The sequence below is a fragment of the Delphinus delphis genome, chromosome X (assembly GCF_949987515.2).
Source record: "Delphinus delphis chromosome X, mDelDel1.2, whole genome shotgun sequence".
Lineage (NCBI taxonomy): Eukaryota > Metazoa > Chordata > Mammalia > Artiodactyla > Delphinidae > Delphinus > Delphinus delphis.
Window position 1 is genome coordinate 36,782,020 of NC_082704.1, and position 16,458 is coordinate 36,798,477.

General features: G+C 47.9%; 1 protein-coding gene and 1 long non-coding RNA gene across 3 annotated transcripts; both read right to left on the bottom strand.

Annotated features, from left to right (window-relative positions):
* Positions 1 to 4,527: 4,527 nt before the first annotated feature.
* Positions 4,528 to 9,752, bottom strand: LOC132419040 (uncharacterized). Its single transcript, XR_009518068.1, has 3 exons — positions 9,492 to 9,752; positions 8,722 to 8,934; positions 4,528 to 6,518 (listed from the first exon to the last, which is right to left on the bottom strand). It is a non-coding gene; the product is annotated as an uncharacterized lncRNA (long non-coding RNA).
* A 2,073-nt stretch (positions 9,753 to 11,825) lies between these two features.
* Positions 11,826 to 15,441, bottom strand: CLDN2 (claudin 2). Of its 2 annotated transcripts, none has more exons than XM_060001835.1 (2): positions 15,253 to 15,441; positions 11,826 to 13,392 (listed from the first exon to the last, which is right to left on the bottom strand). In XM_060001835.1, the coding sequence occupies exon 2, from the start codon at positions 13,208 to 13,210 to the stop codon at positions 12,518 to 12,520; it is 693 nt and encodes a 230-aa protein (XP_059857818.1). In that variant the 5' UTR covers positions 13,211 to 13,392; positions 15,253 to 15,441; the 3' UTR covers positions 11,826 to 12,517. The 2 variants fall into 2 exon arrangements, with proteins under 2 accessions (XP_059857818.1, XP_059857817.1); XM_060001834.1 differs by having other exon boundaries at positions 15,216 to 15,441.
* Between the last annotated feature and the right edge of the window lie 1,017 nt (positions 15,442 to 16,458).

The following is a 16,458-nucleotide window of genomic DNA, read 5'->3' on the forward strand; positions in this document are numbered from 1 at the left end:
TTTATTCATTTCTTTATAGTATTTATATAGTGCATACTCTCCGGAGAGTTCAAGGTACTCTTCAAAAGGCTTTGACCAATGAACACATAAAAATATACCAGCAGTGAAAAATAGGAAGTAATGGAGAAAAGGGAGGAGGTGGGATCAAGCAGTCGCAAAAGGATTAGCTAGTCCGGAGGGATGTTTTGGGTGGTCGTTTTATTTCTCCTCTGCAGAGTTACTTCAGAAGACTCTCCCAAACTTACTTGAACTTTTTAAAAAGGAGGCCCATCGTAGATATTCCAGTGGGACTGCAAGGGAGTAACGGGGAGGCTAGAGCCACGCTTCACCAGTAGAATGAGTGCTGAGAGATAGCCCCGCCCCCTTCCCTCACCTCTCTGCTGGCTCTTGCCTGCCATGTGATGAACTCTCACGTCAGACAGACCATGATACGGAAGGCCCTGGTTGTCTAAATGTAAGTTTACTGAGAGAAGGCGGGTAGCACATTCAGCCATTCTCTCTGGGATACTTGTTCTCCAGATGAGAGCTATGAAACGGTGGGACTTTGCACAGATAGGGACAACGTGGAGGGGAGGGTGGTTCCGGGGGAAATTCAGAGCATTGGAGATTCAGCCTGAGAGAGATGATGTGGGCGGGGCGGGTGCTGGGTCAGCGGTGGAGCAGAGTAGGAAGGAGGTCAGGCAGTTGGGCTTCAAAATGAGCAAAGGGGAAACAGTTTAACTCAACTCTACTTGTGCTTACTCTCAGCCCATTTCCTAGTCTGTGGCCTCAACCCCAAAGTGCTCCTTCCAGCGAGAGTTAGCTGTGCGAGTTCATTCCCTGCAGTACCAGAGCTACCTCTCTGTTACCTGTTTACAGTGAAACCTTACCAGCGCGAGGTCCCTTTAAGCAAAGTTAAATGCAGCAGTGGAGCAATTGAAAAGTGTCACCCAGCCTTAGCAGAGGTTATGACGTAGCGTGGAGGCAAAAGAAAAAAAAAGTTGGGTGCCTCGTTCTGGCTATCCTGTTAGGTTAACATAATCATAATTCTCCTTCAGTTTTTCATTTCCACAGTCAACACTTAGGTCCTTACTACCTCATGCCTTCCTAATTGAAAGATTCCTAGCTGGCCTCCCTTGTCTCCAATTCTCGTTCATTTAGTCTACTCTACTCTCTGTCACTAAATTGCTTTTAATGACCTCATCAAGTTAGGCCTCTGCTCAACGACTTGCCAGCGCTTTCAGTTGTCCGCCGAGTACAGTACGAATTCCCATCTGGCTTCAACCCTGCTCTCTAGACTCTTCCAACATTCCAAATGCCAACCGTGTTCCATCCAAACTGAACTAGTTTTCAGTTTCTGAACCTGCCTTGAGATTTTCTCCTTTTCCATCTTTGCCGTGTTCCATCCCCTTTGCCTGGAATATTTTCCTTCATTATCCTTCCTTTGGCTCTAAAATCACTTTTTTCCTGAAAATTCCTCCGATTAACCTAGCCAGGTACGACATTTTCTTTGAACATGCAAGTTTTGTGTCACTTAGGCTCTTATCACAAGTGTCCTTATCCTGTGCTCCCCATTAGAAAGCTCCACATTCAAATAAATTCAACTGCCTACTTGACATGTACACTTCTATGTCTCACAGACATTTCAAATAAAACATGTTAAAAAACAGTGACACACACACCCTGGAACTGTTCCTTCCCCCAGTTTTACTCATTTTATAAAATGGCACCTCCACCCACCCAGTTGCTTAAGCTAGAAACCTGGAAGTCATCCTTAATTTTCCTCTTCTAGTCCCACACATCCAGTCTGTCAGAAAGTCGGTCAATTCTGTCTTCAAAGTGTATCTTGACTCCACTCATTTTTATCACATCTACCTTAGTCCAAACTACCATCATCTCCCATAGATAATTGCAACTCCTAACTGGTTCCTTGTTTCCGCTCTTGTTCCCACGATTGTCTTATCACTACAGCCAGAGTGATTTTTTTTTAAGAAGTACACATCAGAACATGTGACTCCCCGCTTAACGCCCTTCCACTACTTCTCATTGCACTTAGAATAAGATCCACACTCCTTACTATGTCCTACAAGAGCCCTGCCTGTTTCTTCTACTTAGTCTCCTGCAACTCTTCTTCATATCTCGCTTTTCCCCTTGCTCACTGTGCTTTTCCCACAGAAATAGTTCAGGCTCTTACTTAAATAGAGACTTTCCCCATACTGTTTCCTCTCTTGGAATGCTGTGTGTCCAGTCTTGGCATGGTGGACTCTTCCTCATCCTTCAGGCCTTAGTGTTACCAACTTTTCTCAGACAGGCCTTCCCCAGCAGCCATTTTTCTCCATCTACCCAATTCTATCACTTTTTCCTGTTTTGTTGAATCCATAGCACTTCTCACAATTTGCAGTCACATATTTGGCCGTTTAATTTCATGTATTCAACAGATATTTATTGGGTACCTACTGTGTGCTGTGTGATATACAGTGGAGAACACAACACGCGGTTTCTGTCTTCCCTCACTTCCATGAGGGGAAGGGCCACGCCTGTTTTTTCCAATCACTGTACCCCAGAGCTTATCATGGTACCTGGTATATAGGAGATGATCAATGGTTGTTACTGAACAAGTTAATGATGGAAACTGTGTTTTGTTCATATCTGCATCTCCCTCAAGAGCCTGAAACAGTGCCTCGTTTGTAGAAGGGGTTGGATAAATACAGTATGAGTGAGGTAGATAACAATCCTGGGCATTAAATTCTGAAAATGAAAGCCTGAGACAGTAAGTGCTACAGGTTATGGGAGGCCTAATGTTTCTCTTTAGCTGATCTTTGATTTGGATAATTAGAAAGGCTATCAAGGAGAAAGGGAGTATGGGTGACAAATATTTGAATATTGTCACAAGGAGGCTCCCTAGATTTCAATTTTAAAATACTGAAAATTACAGAATGTAATCAGAAGAAGTTTATAGAGACCAGATCTTGAGAATGAGAACTCAAAGGGAAAAAAATTCTGAGGAATCTTCTGCTCATTTTCCCAAGAGCAGTGATAGTTTATTTCAAGGGAAGAAAGAGGAGCTATCCTCTTTCAAAGGACAGACAGAACACACCTCAAGGAAATACAGTCATACCTCGTTACCTCGTTTTATTGCGCTTTGCAGATGTTGCGATTTTTTTTTTTCTTACAAATTGAAGGTTTGTGGCAACCCTGTGTGGAGCAAGTCTATCAGTGTCATTTTTCCAACAGCATTTGCTCACATCATGTCTCTGTGTCACATTTTGGTAGTTCTCATGACATTTCAAACTTTTTCACTGTTATTTTATTTGTTACGGTGATCTGTGATCAACAATCTTTGCTGTTCCTCACTGAAGGCTAAGATGATGGTTAGCATTTCTTATTAATAAAGTTTTTTAATTAAGTATTTTTAATTAAGGTATGTACATTGTTTTGTTAGACCTAATGCTATTTCACACTTAATAGACTACAGTATAGTGGAAACATAAGTTTATATGCCCTGGGAAACCAAAAAATTCCTGTGACTCTCTTTATTGAGATATTTACTTTATTGCAGTGATCTGGAATTGAACCTGAAATATCTATGAGGTATACCTGTAAGTTCCCCACACAAGTTAGCAAATCAGTACAAGTACAGTCAACCCACCAAATCTGTGAGTTCTGCATCCACGAATTCAACAAACCATAGATTAAAAATAGATTTTTTTAAAAATCCAGAAATTTCCAACAAGCAAAACTTCAATTTGCCTCATTCAGGCAACTGTTTACATAGCATTTACATTGTATTTACAACTATTTACATGGCATTTACATTGAATTAGGTATTATAAACTGGAGATGATTTAAAGTATACGGGAGGATGTGTATAGATTTTATGCAAATTGAACACCATTTTATCTAAGGGACTTGAGCATCCTTGGATTTTGGTGTCCGATGGGGATCCTGGAACCCATCCACCACAGATACAAAGGGACAACTGTATGTACATGCTTGTTGGATGAACACATGGGCACCTACCAGAGGACTAGATCAGAGACTTTGAGGCCCCAGGGGACAGGAAGATTTGCTTGCCCAAGTCCAGTGACTGCAAATAATCTGGGGTAACAATTTAGAGAGAGGGGCTTAATTGGCAGGCTCTCAGTTCCCAAGAGTAATCTCCAGATAGAACATGTTTCAGAGTTCTGTACTATGCATTAAAACCTCTTTCTGTAGTATTGTGTTAGGAGTAAAGCACTGGGGTATGCCCAGGAAAGCTAGGGGTGAGCTCAAGCTAAGTCAAGTGTAATTTCCCCAAAAGAATAACTTGTGCTTGGTGACAAGGACATCCCTAACTCACAAATTACCTTAGGCAGAGAGGAAATTCAGGAACCATACTTTCTGATTCCAAAGTCAGGGCACATGGTTGGATAATAAACTACACAACTGGAAACAATTGACTTAGATACTCTTGGGTATGTTAAAGCTTTAGTCATTAAGTGAGACATAAAGAGCATTCATTTTCTAATGGAAAATAAAATCTGCAAGAGTAATGTGTTTTGTTAATTGCCTCTATACCTAAACCCAAAGTTTTGATGTGAATCTCCAGAAATCCCCAACACACTTTTAGATAGTAGTTCAAATGTTTCGGTGCCACGTTCCATACATTTGCCCGTTGAGTCCTCAGGGACAGGCAAGATGACTTTAGGCAGAGGCTCAGGAAAGTGTTCACAAAGGCCTGATCTTCCAGATGGGCTATGGAAACCTGTAAGGATTGGAAAGGTGGAGGTGTGTGGGGAGGGTTTTCCAGGTGTAGGGAATAGTATAAGCAAAGTCACAAGACTGGGTGTGGGGTGAATAAGGGAACGCCCAAGAAGGTTTGAGGAATAGTGAATTATTCGATTTGGAGCATAAGGAACAGAATGGACCAAGGGCTTGGAATGCCAGCAAGAGCGGGGGCTGCCCTAAATCTGTTTAACAACGGAGCCTCCGTAGGATATGAATTAGGAAAGTGGCTAATGGAATCTCCCCACTTGTTGAGTTTGGGAAATTAAGCCTAGTTTGCAGTTCCCCTGGACTAAGCTTTTCTCTAGCAGTGGGACGTGATGGGTTATGATTCTGTTCCACCTCAGATTTTTACAAATCTGGATGAAGGTCAAAGAGCCATCACCACCCCTTTCCTCTCCAACTTCTCAAGTCTGTTTTGCCCCTGGCTTCTGTTAATGGAATCTGATGAGTAGAAGCCTATTCAAAATCTTCAAGGTATTCATTCAGACTTTGGGGAAGAATCTTAAGAAGTTTTGTCCTGGGAAGGAATATCCCCTTGCTAATGCAGATTCTGATCTGTGGTAGAAAATATACTTTGTCTGCCTCCTTCCCCCAAAGACACATACATTTTAGTGTGACTTTGGCACAACTTTTTAGGTCACCTATGCTTAGAATACAGTTAACCATTTGCTGAGGACCTACTATATGCCATGACCACACTGAGAGGCAGGTATAATCCCCATTTTACAGATGAGGAAACTAAAGCGTGAAGAATTGAAGTGACTCTCCGAAGACTACACAGCTAGAGTGCGGCTAACGAGCCTCCAGGCTCTTTTCCCACTATACCATACTATCTTGAAAACGATCAGTCTCGTCTTCTACCTCTTGATAAGAAAATGCTACAGCCAGCCCACACTAATAGGAATTTCCAAGGAAGAAAGTTCCACAATCCCACACAATGTTTAACTGCCCTCATGATCAGGAAATCGTTCACTCTGTAACGAATATCCCTCTAAACAACGTGGAAATTCATTTCCTCTTGACTGGGTTTTTCACTCAGGGCTGTCGCTTGGCAGCTTTCCTGATATCAAAACAGCCACCAAGATCCTATTCTTACACTCCAGGAGGTCTTGGACTTGTTGGCCTCTGCCTTTGAGTGTTCTCACTGGCTCCTTTGCACCACCCCCTCCAGACAGTGCTGAGTTGGGCAAATCTCTTTGGGAGTGAGAAAGTGACACTTGAGAACATATTGGTTTATTATTACACATGGAGGAGTAAAATTAACCACACGAGGTGCCTCTGGAATTGCCGAGGGGAAGGTGGCACCACCTTTCTCATCTTGTCTGCCTTTCTCTTGAGTCCTACCTCATCTCCATTCTTAAAGCTGTTGAACCATTTAGTTGAAGGGTGTGTGTGTTACTCAGAGAAGTCCCCTGGTCCCCCAAATTCCAGTGTCCGTAGTCTCTGAATTAGTGTTCCTTTTTTTTTTTTAACTCACTAGACTCATCTTCTCATTCTGGCTCCTTCAAGAACGAAACTGAGAAACTAGTGCAAGTTCTGGCGTTAATGGTCAATCTGTGGCTGAATGTGTGTTTCTTCCCAGAAAATATACTTGCTTTTTAATCAGGGCGTTCAGTGCCTTTAAAACCAAGGGAGCAGGATCTTCACCGTGTCATCAGATATCCTTTGTGGGGCTGCTGATCCACCTTCTTGCATCCAGTTGGGTAATTCCAGAAACAAATTCAAGTCAAGAGCGTCTTCTCTTTGTACTTTTGGTGTGACTGGCCTTTCTCCTGAGCAACGCAAACAGAACTTTGTCAAATATCACAGACTCTGAAAGTGCTATTGGAGAAAAGGGATTAACCACTGAACCGCTGGGTTGCCTGCCACACTACTCACACTCCTTTGGCATCTAGTTGCACATCCCGTTACACTCCCTAATATGTGTTTGAAAGCACGTGAGTTTTCTCAGTGTTTTCTCCACAAGGCCATGTCTGCGAAGAGAAACTTCTTCAAAGCCCTCCTGGGAAGTGACTTGTGAAGCGGTGAGAGGGTGCTGTTCTGGAGGAATGGGACTTCCAGGATAACAGAAAAGCAGCACCTGATGATTTGCCCTTGCATGGTGACTTCCTGCTTCGTCAAACCCTAAGAGACTCCTGCTTCTCTTGTGGAGAAGTGAGGCCTAGAGCAGGGAAGTGTAGGCAAGTTTTAACTAGGAAACCCTGAGCTGCAATCCTCAGGAAGGTGGTAGGTTGTGTGAGGTGGAGGGGTAGTCAGACGACAGCTTCTGTATTGCTGTGCCTGATAACAGCCTGTTAATATTTTATCAGTGATCACATCACAGCATGTGGGGAGCCACCACTTAGGGCCAAAGAGAGAGATAACCTGCTGGACTTCCTGTTTGAGGTCTCCCCTGCTCCTTCCCGTTGAGATAACAGAACTTCTCATCAAAGCTGGGAGCCGCTCGCCCGGGGAAGCGAGACCAGGCTAGGCGAAGGCCAGGCTTCAGCCAGTTGAGGAGGAGCCCATGGGCTTCCCAGCCCGGGGCCTCCATGTCCCGGAGTGGGCAGCTACAGGCATGAAAGAATACCCCGTCCGTGAGCCTAGGGCTGAGTGGGAGAGAACAGTTGTCCCTGCGAGGCCTCAGTTGGCTTCCTTTAGCACTGGGCCCCTCCTCTCTCCTCTCTCCCTTCTCCCACGTCTGTGTTTGTCCTCTGTGCCAGAGCCAAAAGGCCTCAGGTTACCTGGATGGGCACTGCCTCTGCTGCCCCCAGCAGTTTCCGGGAGCCCTGCCCAGGAGAAGGAGATGAGGGGGGAGGGGCTGAGCCCCAGTGTCAGTCTTGCCGTTAGAGCCACTTAGGGTGTCCCAGGAGCTCCTAGGTTCGCTGTGCATTGTAGCCCTGCTTCCTCCTTAGCACTGCCCTCTCCCCTATTTCTCTATTTCCCATGGCCCATCAGCTGGAGGAAGCAGTTTCTTTTGATCATCCTTCCCCCAGAAGCTCAAGTAGTTGCCAGACCCTCATTTCCTATGGGCTGGGATTTGAGGGGATTCACAAACCGTTTTTAACTAGCCCCTGACGCACCCCATCTTACGACGCCTTTTCCTTATCTCTCACAGGACAGACCATATCGCGCCTGGTACCACAGGTAGGTGTGCATGTCTTATGTCTCCCTTAGATCAACTGCAGCCTCCTACGAGGCACAGATTTTACCTTGTTCACCCTTGTCACCCTCAAAGCCTTCAGCACATTGCCTGCCACCAGGTGAGAGCGCAGTTAGTGTGGGCCGGCTGGTAGCTCGCCGGCTAGAGTGCTAGCTGAATGGCTGTTTGACTGGCTGAATGCAGGTCTCTCAGAGAGCTGGAGTTTGTCTTTCCACCAAGAAGCCAGTTTCGGCCTCCTCCTCCCCTATTAATGATCACATAGCAGTGGGTCACTAGGGCCCCCAGGGGGAGAAAATATGAGTCACGCCATTATCAGAGGAATGAGGGAGGGCAGAAACATCTCTCCTTGTGCAAGGGTCAGAACCATGAGGCCAGGGAATAAACACAATGGCCTTCACTATCCCCTGGGTCTGTGGCTAATCTAAATTACTTTATGATGGAAGGCAATGGGGTGAGCTGAAAGCTGTTCAACTTGGACCCAGACTCTGGGAAACTATCTAGAGCAAGGCTTTTCTTGCTCAACCAGCCAAAGAGAACAGTTGATCTTTATCAGGTCTGCCTTAGTTTTTCTACTTGAGGATGAACTTCTAACTCCTTCCCTAGAATCCTCCCAGATTAAAAGGAAGGAGGACCTCTCTCAGCCAGCCTCAGCCTAAGAGGAAGGGAAGCTCTGTGCCCTATTTTCCTCAAAAGCCCCTACACTGCAGTGACAGACAGGGGCAGGGGGGCAGCAGCAATCTGAAGGCAAAATCCCAGACCCGTGTTGCTGTGCGAAGAGTTTCCAAGCTTATGTTCAGACTCTGACACTCTGTGGCTTCAGGGAATTTACTCACCTCCCCGGACCTCCGTTCTGTCTCCTGTAAAAGACCTGCTTCACTGGGGGTATTTGGAGGATGCAGTGAAATCGTGGGTCTGAACGCGCTTTGGCTGCCAGGTGGTGGGTCATCAGAGCCCGTATCAGACTGCTGCCCACTCAGCACAGCACAGTCAGGAAGGCAAATCCATTTTCCAGCCTCCGTGGCCCCCAGTCAAGGACTCCGGGTTTCCTGGTACCAGAGCAGAGGCATGACCTCTTATTAAACTTCTGTCCAAAGAGCCCTTTCTCTCCACCCTCACCCCTACCTGCCACTATTCCCTCTAAATGGGCTTGGATGCTGCGGTCCTAGCGTCTGCAACAAAAAAGGCCCACCTCAGGAATGCAAGTGTAGTGCCTCTTATAACAGGCTCCTTTGCGTTGAGGCCCGCTAGGTCTGGGGACTGGGGAAGCTGAGACTTGTAGGGCTCCAATCTTGTCAGTGTAGCCACAGTTAACATGTTTAAGAATCAAGCTTGGTTAATTCCCAGTGAGGTTAGAACAGGGCCAAATCACTGGCCTCCCAAACTCCTACACCTCCAGAGGTAGAGGAACTGGAGCTAAGGTGTCATGTCTTCTTCAAATGTAAGCCTGGCATCCCTGGGATGGGACAGCTAGCTGGGCCAAGGCTGGCCCAGTGGCCAGCACAGCAGGAGGGGCAGTTCCAAGTGGTTCACTTGGTGAATTGGGTCTGTTCTCCCAGACTCCCCTCACGGGAGACCCGGAGAGCGTATGTGTCCCCGATGTTACCTTGCTGGCCACACACGTTGTTTTCCTCAGACAACGTGGGACCCCTGGCAGACTCTTCGTTTTGGCTGTGAATATTGTTGGATCGGCAATGTCCTGTTTTGGGAGTCAGGAGACTGGGGCACTAACACCAGCCGTGTGGCCCTGGGAAAATCTCTTTACTGATGTGGGCCTTAGTTTCCCCATCCGCCAAATGGAGATTTTCTGATCTATTTCACATTCCTCATAATGGTGGCTCAGAGCTGAATGGAATAAACACATGGCCTTTTTTTTTTTTTTTTTTTGCGGCACGCGGGCCTCTCACTGTTGTGGCCTCTCCCGCCGCGGAGCACAGGCTCCGGACGCGCAGGCCCAGCGACCATGGCTCACGGGCCCAGCCGCTCCGTGGCACGCGGGATCCTCCCGGACCGGGGCACGAACCCGCGTCCCCCACATCGGCAGGCGGACCCCCAACCACTGCGCCACCAGGGAAGCCCAACACATAGCCTTTTAACAAATAAATGAAACAACTGTTGTGAGACGGGAGGATCCCTGGACGTTATGAAAAGGTTAATGTTTCCCTGGGAAGAGGGAGGGTGTCCTGCTTTCTTTCTTTTTATTTTTTTTATTTTAATTTTAATTTTTAAAATTTACTTATCTTTGGCTGCGCTGGGTCTTTGTTGCTACACGTGCGCTTTCTCTAGTTGTGGGGAGCGGGGGCTACTCTTTCGTTGCGGTGCGCAGGCTTCTCATTGAAGTGGCTTCTCTTGTTGTAAAGCATGGGCTCTAGGTGTGCGGGCTCAGTAATTGTGGTTCGCAGGCTCAGTAGTTGTGGTTCGCGGGCTCTAGAGCTCAGGCTCAGTAGTTGTGGCTCCCGGGCTTAGTCGCTCCACGGCATGTGGGATCTTCCCGGACCAGGGATCGAACCCGTGTCCCCTGCGTTGGCAGGCAGATTCTTATCCACTGCGCCACCTGGGAAGCCCTGTGTCCTGCTTTCTTAACGTCTCCAGTAAAGTCTAGAATTTTCTATCCACCCAGTGGGGAGAAAGGCCAATTTCCATTCTACCCTCCCCTTCGCCCAATTCCCTCAGTCACACCTGCCCTGTCTGAATTAATTTGTATTAATAAAACAGTTACTCAATCAACAAGTGTTTATTGATCGCCTACTGTGTGCCCAGCACTCTTACAGATAGTCTTGGAAATATAGACAAGTCTGAGATATGGCCCCTACCCTCCAAGAGTTTACAATGTACTTGTGAAATCAGTTACATGCACATGGAAATATAAGTATCCATCAAAAATTGTGAATGATAAGCATCAAAGAGTGAGTTTTACACTGAGGGTTAGAGGACGGAGGGGTAGGATAGGGACGGAGTGGTCAGTGGAGGCTCAGTGAAGGAGGGGTGCCGAGCAACTTCTCCAACATGAGGAAGACTTGGCTAAGGGGAGAGGGCCTTCCCACTTAGGGCAGGAGCTTAAATATAGGCAAGAAGGTAGAACTGTGAAAGGCATGTCACAGACAGTCACTGGGCCCCTCCTGCTGGCACTGAGGTTTGGAGAGGTGTACTGGAGTTTGTCAGAAGCTGGTCATGGTCAAGCTTTCGGTTTGTTCGTGACTCCCACCCCGCCCCGCCCCCACCCCCCCAGGGGAAATGGGGCATTTTTAGACCTTGGAGCTGGAACCGGCTGCCTGGGAATCATTCTTGACTCTTCCATCTCAACTGAAATCCCAAGCAGCAGCTCAGCTATCACTCAGATGAGGGCCTTCTAGCAGCTCTACCATATCTGGTGAAGGATGGTGGAGAGAATATGAAGGTGGCTGACAGGGGGCCCATCTGGGGCTCTGGTCTGTCAGAGACTCTGCAGTGCTCTGTGGGCAGACCCCGGGGGCCTGATCTCAGCCTTTGGGCTGATTCTCCGTTAGGCCTGAAGACTCTCTGGGGGCTGCCTCTCTGGCCCAATAGAAATACCCACTGAGGTTCCCACACATGTCCACCCAGCTTCTTAGATACCCAAGTTCTTATTCTCTCTCGGGCAGCATCAAGGAGTGGTGCCTTCCTGAGTCCCCACCTGCTCCCATGCTGTCATCCCCCAGCCAAGGGCCATCTCTACAAAAACCAGTTTCCTGTTCCTAAAGAAACCATTGGGTAGGCCCTTTAACCTCGTTGTTAGCCAGGTCAAAGGGAGGCAGGGGCTTCAGTGAACGTTGGAGCTGGAGCTTCTGAGGGAGTTCCTCAGTAGAGTCAGAGTCTGCTGCCACCTTGTGCGTCCCACCACAGTTTCTTTCCTTGTGCTCTCCTCTAGCCGGGGGCTAGAGCCCTGGGCCATGATTCTGCTCTTTTTTTTTTTTTTTTTTGGTCCTCGGCTTCTTCTCCGAGGCTGCCCTCCCCGTCTCATTCTACACCCAGCTGCTCTCTGTTCCCTCCATACTGTGGGATGGCTTTATTTCGGTTCATACACAAACCAGTCTAGACACTGTGGAGTCATAACAAGAGTGGGATGGACGAGGCTCCAGGGCCCATTACTGGCCAATCAGTTTCTCTGCAGGGAGGCTTGAGAAGGAGGTTAGCGCCATGCCCACGGAACCCGCCACTTCTTCCCACCCACCCCCATCCCCCAGCAATGAGCTAAGAGCCAACCTCAGCAAGAGGAAGGGTCTTTGATCACAGAGAGGGTCAGTCAGTGGCATGTGATTAGTGGGTTTGGGGATGGATTCCCAGGTAAAGCAGAAGGTAAAGGGGAGACTCTGGGGCCTGGCCTCAGGGGGGAGTGGAGTGGAGTTGAGGGTTGGGGACTCAGGGTGGGAGATGGGGAGCCAGGATGAAGGAAACAGAAAGTCTGACTTGACAAGCATCTTGACAGTTCAGCCTGCACGCTGTCACACCAGCTCCCATTCCTGCCTTTGCTCGATCCAGTGGCCAAAGTCAGTCTATCCTCAGCAGCACCTTCTGACACGATCCAGTGGCAACGTCCCTCACCTGTGGCCCTGGGGGAGGCTGTCTACTGGTTTTCACAGACCCAGCCACCCCCGAGCTCTGGCCCCTGGTCCTTCACACATACCCTGTCAGGCTGTAGGAGTTAAACTCACTCTTGCCTTTGGGTGGTTGACCAGGCCTTGGAGAGCTCCTAGTGGCCAGGGGCTGGGCCTGGTAGGCATCGTAGTAGTTGGACCGATTTCCCCGGGGCGAGCAGGAAAAGCAGAGGATGATTCCAGCTACCAGGGAGAACAGGGAGGAAATAATGCCCAAGTAAAGAGCCTCTCCGATCTCAAATTTCATGCTGTCAGGCACCAGTGGGGAGTAGAAGTCCCGCAAGATCCCGTGAAGATTCCAGACAACAGGGATGAAGCCCAGGAGGCCTCCAAGGATGAAGAAGACTCCGCCCACCACCGCCACTCTGTCTTTGGCTCGGGACTCTTGGCAGAAGACTGTGCATCTCATGCCCACCACAGAGACAATGCAGGCCAAGGAGGAGATTGCACTGGACGTCACCATCATGGCCTGGGCAGCCTGGATGTCAGCAGGCAGGCCCAGCATGGTGCTGTAGATGTCACACTGGGTGATGCCTGTGCTGTGTGTGGCACACTCCATCCAGAGGCCCTTGGAGAAGCCGACTGCGGTCACGATGCTGGCGCCGACGTAAGAGCTTGTTCGCCAGCTGGGGAGTAGCATGGCAACCAGGGTTCCCAACAGCCCCAGCAGGCCCAGGATGTAGCCCACAAGTTGGAGGCCAAGAGAGGCCATGGCAGACCTCTCAGTAGATGCGTCTTCAGGGCCTGCTCCCTCGTCTTCTGGCTGTAGCTCTTCCTCCTTGGATCCCGGGCTCTAATCCCTCATTTCAGAGTGTCTGTGCCAGGCCGACTTCTCTCCTCCTTACAAGTGTCTGTGGGTGGCCACGGGCAGGCTCAAGAAGGCATCTAGAAGACCTAAAAAAAATCCATAAACCAGATTAAATATTGACCAGAAGCTTATGAGAAACCAGAAAATGCTGGATGCCTTTTGACCTTTGTTATCTTCTTTAGAAATAACACATGAGAAAGAAAAAAAAAAAAAACTTTGAAAGTGGAGCCAAAATGTCATCGGCTCCTGCGTAGGTACATGCTTTAGATTGGCAGCCAGACAAAGCCAGGGGCCAGACAAGTGGCTGCTTTCCGAGAAGGTGGTGATGCCATTGTCGGTTGTGGTGACCGTGTTAACTCCAGGTCAGGCTGTAGGCTGGCTCCGCCTCCAAGGCATGCTGTTTAACGCATTACCTGGCAACAGTGCTACGGGGCCCCTCAATTGCACACAGGTGCCAAACCCCAGGAGACTGGAGGAGGAGAAACAGACCCTAAGGTATAGCCTTGGACTCCAGGTTCTTAGAGGCCTCTTGAATCTCCAGCAGCCTAGAGAGCAATGGTCTAGCCCTGGGTCATCCTGCCCATGATGAAAGTTGACTCCAGGGCAGGTTGAGGCAGGCAACGAAGCATCTGTCTACACTCTCAGAGTTCAAGTCCTCCCAGCCCTGCCCAAATCCCCCTCCACAGGCTAGCCTGAGGCCTCCCACGTGTATAACACACCCAGACATTTCCTGTCTGCTCTCCTAATAGTTGTGCCACCACCCCTAGGCCTCTCGGGTGATGTGGGAGGATTCAGGATTCAGAAAAGGTTGTTCCAGGGCCCGGAGGGAGCCCTGACATTCCCTAGGCTCTTTGTTAGGGGCACTGAGACAAAGGAAAAGGTAGCTGCTCTAGAATAAGGGGACTTGGTAAGAGGCAGGCATGTGAGTCAATCCTTTAGAATCTCAGAGCTGTTCAGGATTTTGCAGTGTTCAATAAGCGTCCCCCTCTCACCGCCCCCAACACTTATCAAGGTTCAAGACACTAAAGGTCAAGGGCACATCCTTCTCTCCATCCACTACAAGGCCCTCCAACCCACTAGTTTTTCAAGCCACCACAAGCTGGCTATTCCATTTTAGCCTTCTTCAAGATTTCTCTTTCTGTAATCATCTCTTAAATGTGAGTATTCCTCAGAAATCCATCTTTTGCTCAATGTACATTCTGTCACTGAGCAAACTATCCACCCCCATGACATAACCTCCTGCCCACCCACTGGCACTCCCAAATCTGCATAGACCTTCCTCCTGAGCTTCGAGACTTCCAGAGCAATCACCTATTTAAAATGGCCACCTGGGGGCTTCCCTGGCGGCGCAGTGGTTGAGAATCCACCTGCCGATGCAAGAGACACGGGTTCGAGCCCTGGTCCGGGGAAGATCCCACATGCCGCGGAGCAACTAAGCCCGTGCGCCACGACTACTAAGCCTGCGCTCTAGAGCCCACGAGCCACAACTACTGAGCCTGCGTGCTGCAACTATTGAAGCCCACACGCCTAGAGCCCTGCTCCGCAACAAGAGAAGCCACAGCAATGAGAAGCCCGTGCACCACAACGAAGAGTAGCCCCCGCTCGCCACAACTAGAGAAAGTCCACGCACAGCAACAAAGACCCAACACAGCCAAAAATAAATACATAAATAATAAATAAATAAAATGCATTTAAAAAAATAAAATAAAATGTGCACCTGGAAATTTCACAGGCATCTCAAATTGGACATGTTCAAAAGAAGACTCATCACCTCTCCCATTGTACCCCTCCCCAAACAGTTCTTCCGTGGGTTCCCTGTGGTCACTGAGTGATACCTCTATTTATCTCCTTGCACCAGACCCAAATCCTGGAAGTGATTCTTGACACCTCTCTCACACTTACTGCTCACCTTCTACTGTCACAGTCTCACCAATTCTTGAAGATACCTCAAATCGATGTCATCCTTCTCTCCATCCCCACTGCTACCTCCACAGTCCAGGGCTTCATCATCCTCTCTCCTCTGGACTATAGCAACGGTTTCTTAACTGGTCTTATTTCCAGTCTTGCCCCCTCCAATTCGTTCTCCATGCTGTTGTTAAGGTGATCTTTCAGCACTAATCTAATCAAGTCTCTGCTCTACATACAACATTCCAGTTGGCTCCCCATCGGCTAAAGGATAAAGTCCAAAACGTGTCTGGACTCTATGACCTGTCGAACTTCATCTCTTGCCATTGCCCTCCGCATGTTCTATGCTCTTGCTGAACTAAGTTACTTTGAGTTCCTCAATCATGTCCTGTTGCCTTTTGCTTCCAAACCTGACCACAGGTTGTTCCTACTATGCAGAATGCCTGGCATTCTTTTCTCTCTGTTTAGCACCTTCTCATCCTTTAGGACTCAGATGTCTTTTACTCTAGCCTGGGTCAAGTTCCCATCCTCTGTGTTCTTATGGTATCTTGTCTTTACTTACCTCCATCATAGTAATGCTACTACTACTAATACTACTAATAAAATGGCAACACTAACATAGTGTATCCTATGTGACCATTATAAGCACTTTATACATGTTAGTTCAATCATCACAACAACGTCTTGTGGTAGGTACTAATCCCTATTGTATAAATAAGGAAACTGAGATACAGATAATACTTATTTCACTATGTTGCACTCTCCTCTTTATATCCTTATTCTTCCCCACTAGTCTGTGAGCTGCTTGAGGGCAAGGACTGTATCTTATTCACTTTGTATCTCCAGTGCCTTGCACAGTGCATTACCCACCCATTACACACCCAAAGCCAGTGTTCAAAAATGTCCTCTTAATGAGTAAATAAAAGTGATAAAGAGGTTTCAAGGACTATAAGATATAGACTTTCTAAATGAGTCAATGACACTTCAGTGTAAGAGACCAGGGCTGTGCAATTTTGGGAAAGAAGATTGAGAGAGAGGATCAGAGGAAAAGAAGGGAAATGAAGAGGGAGTGGGGAACACAGGAGAGAAAGAGAGAGAGGGAAAGAGAGAGAGAGAGGGAGAGAGAGAGACAGAGTTCCACCATTTTATAGGTTTGTGCATATGTTGACTATCTTGTCTCTTCAACCAAATTCTAAACAATTTGAGGGAAGCAATCGCATATGAAACCTCTGTTGTGCCTCCATAGC

Coding starts and splice junctions, on each gene's coding strand:
- CLDN2 (XM_060001835.1), bottom strand. CDS start 13,210: ATGGCCTCTCTTGGCCTCCAACTTGTGGGCTACATCCTGGGCCTGCTG.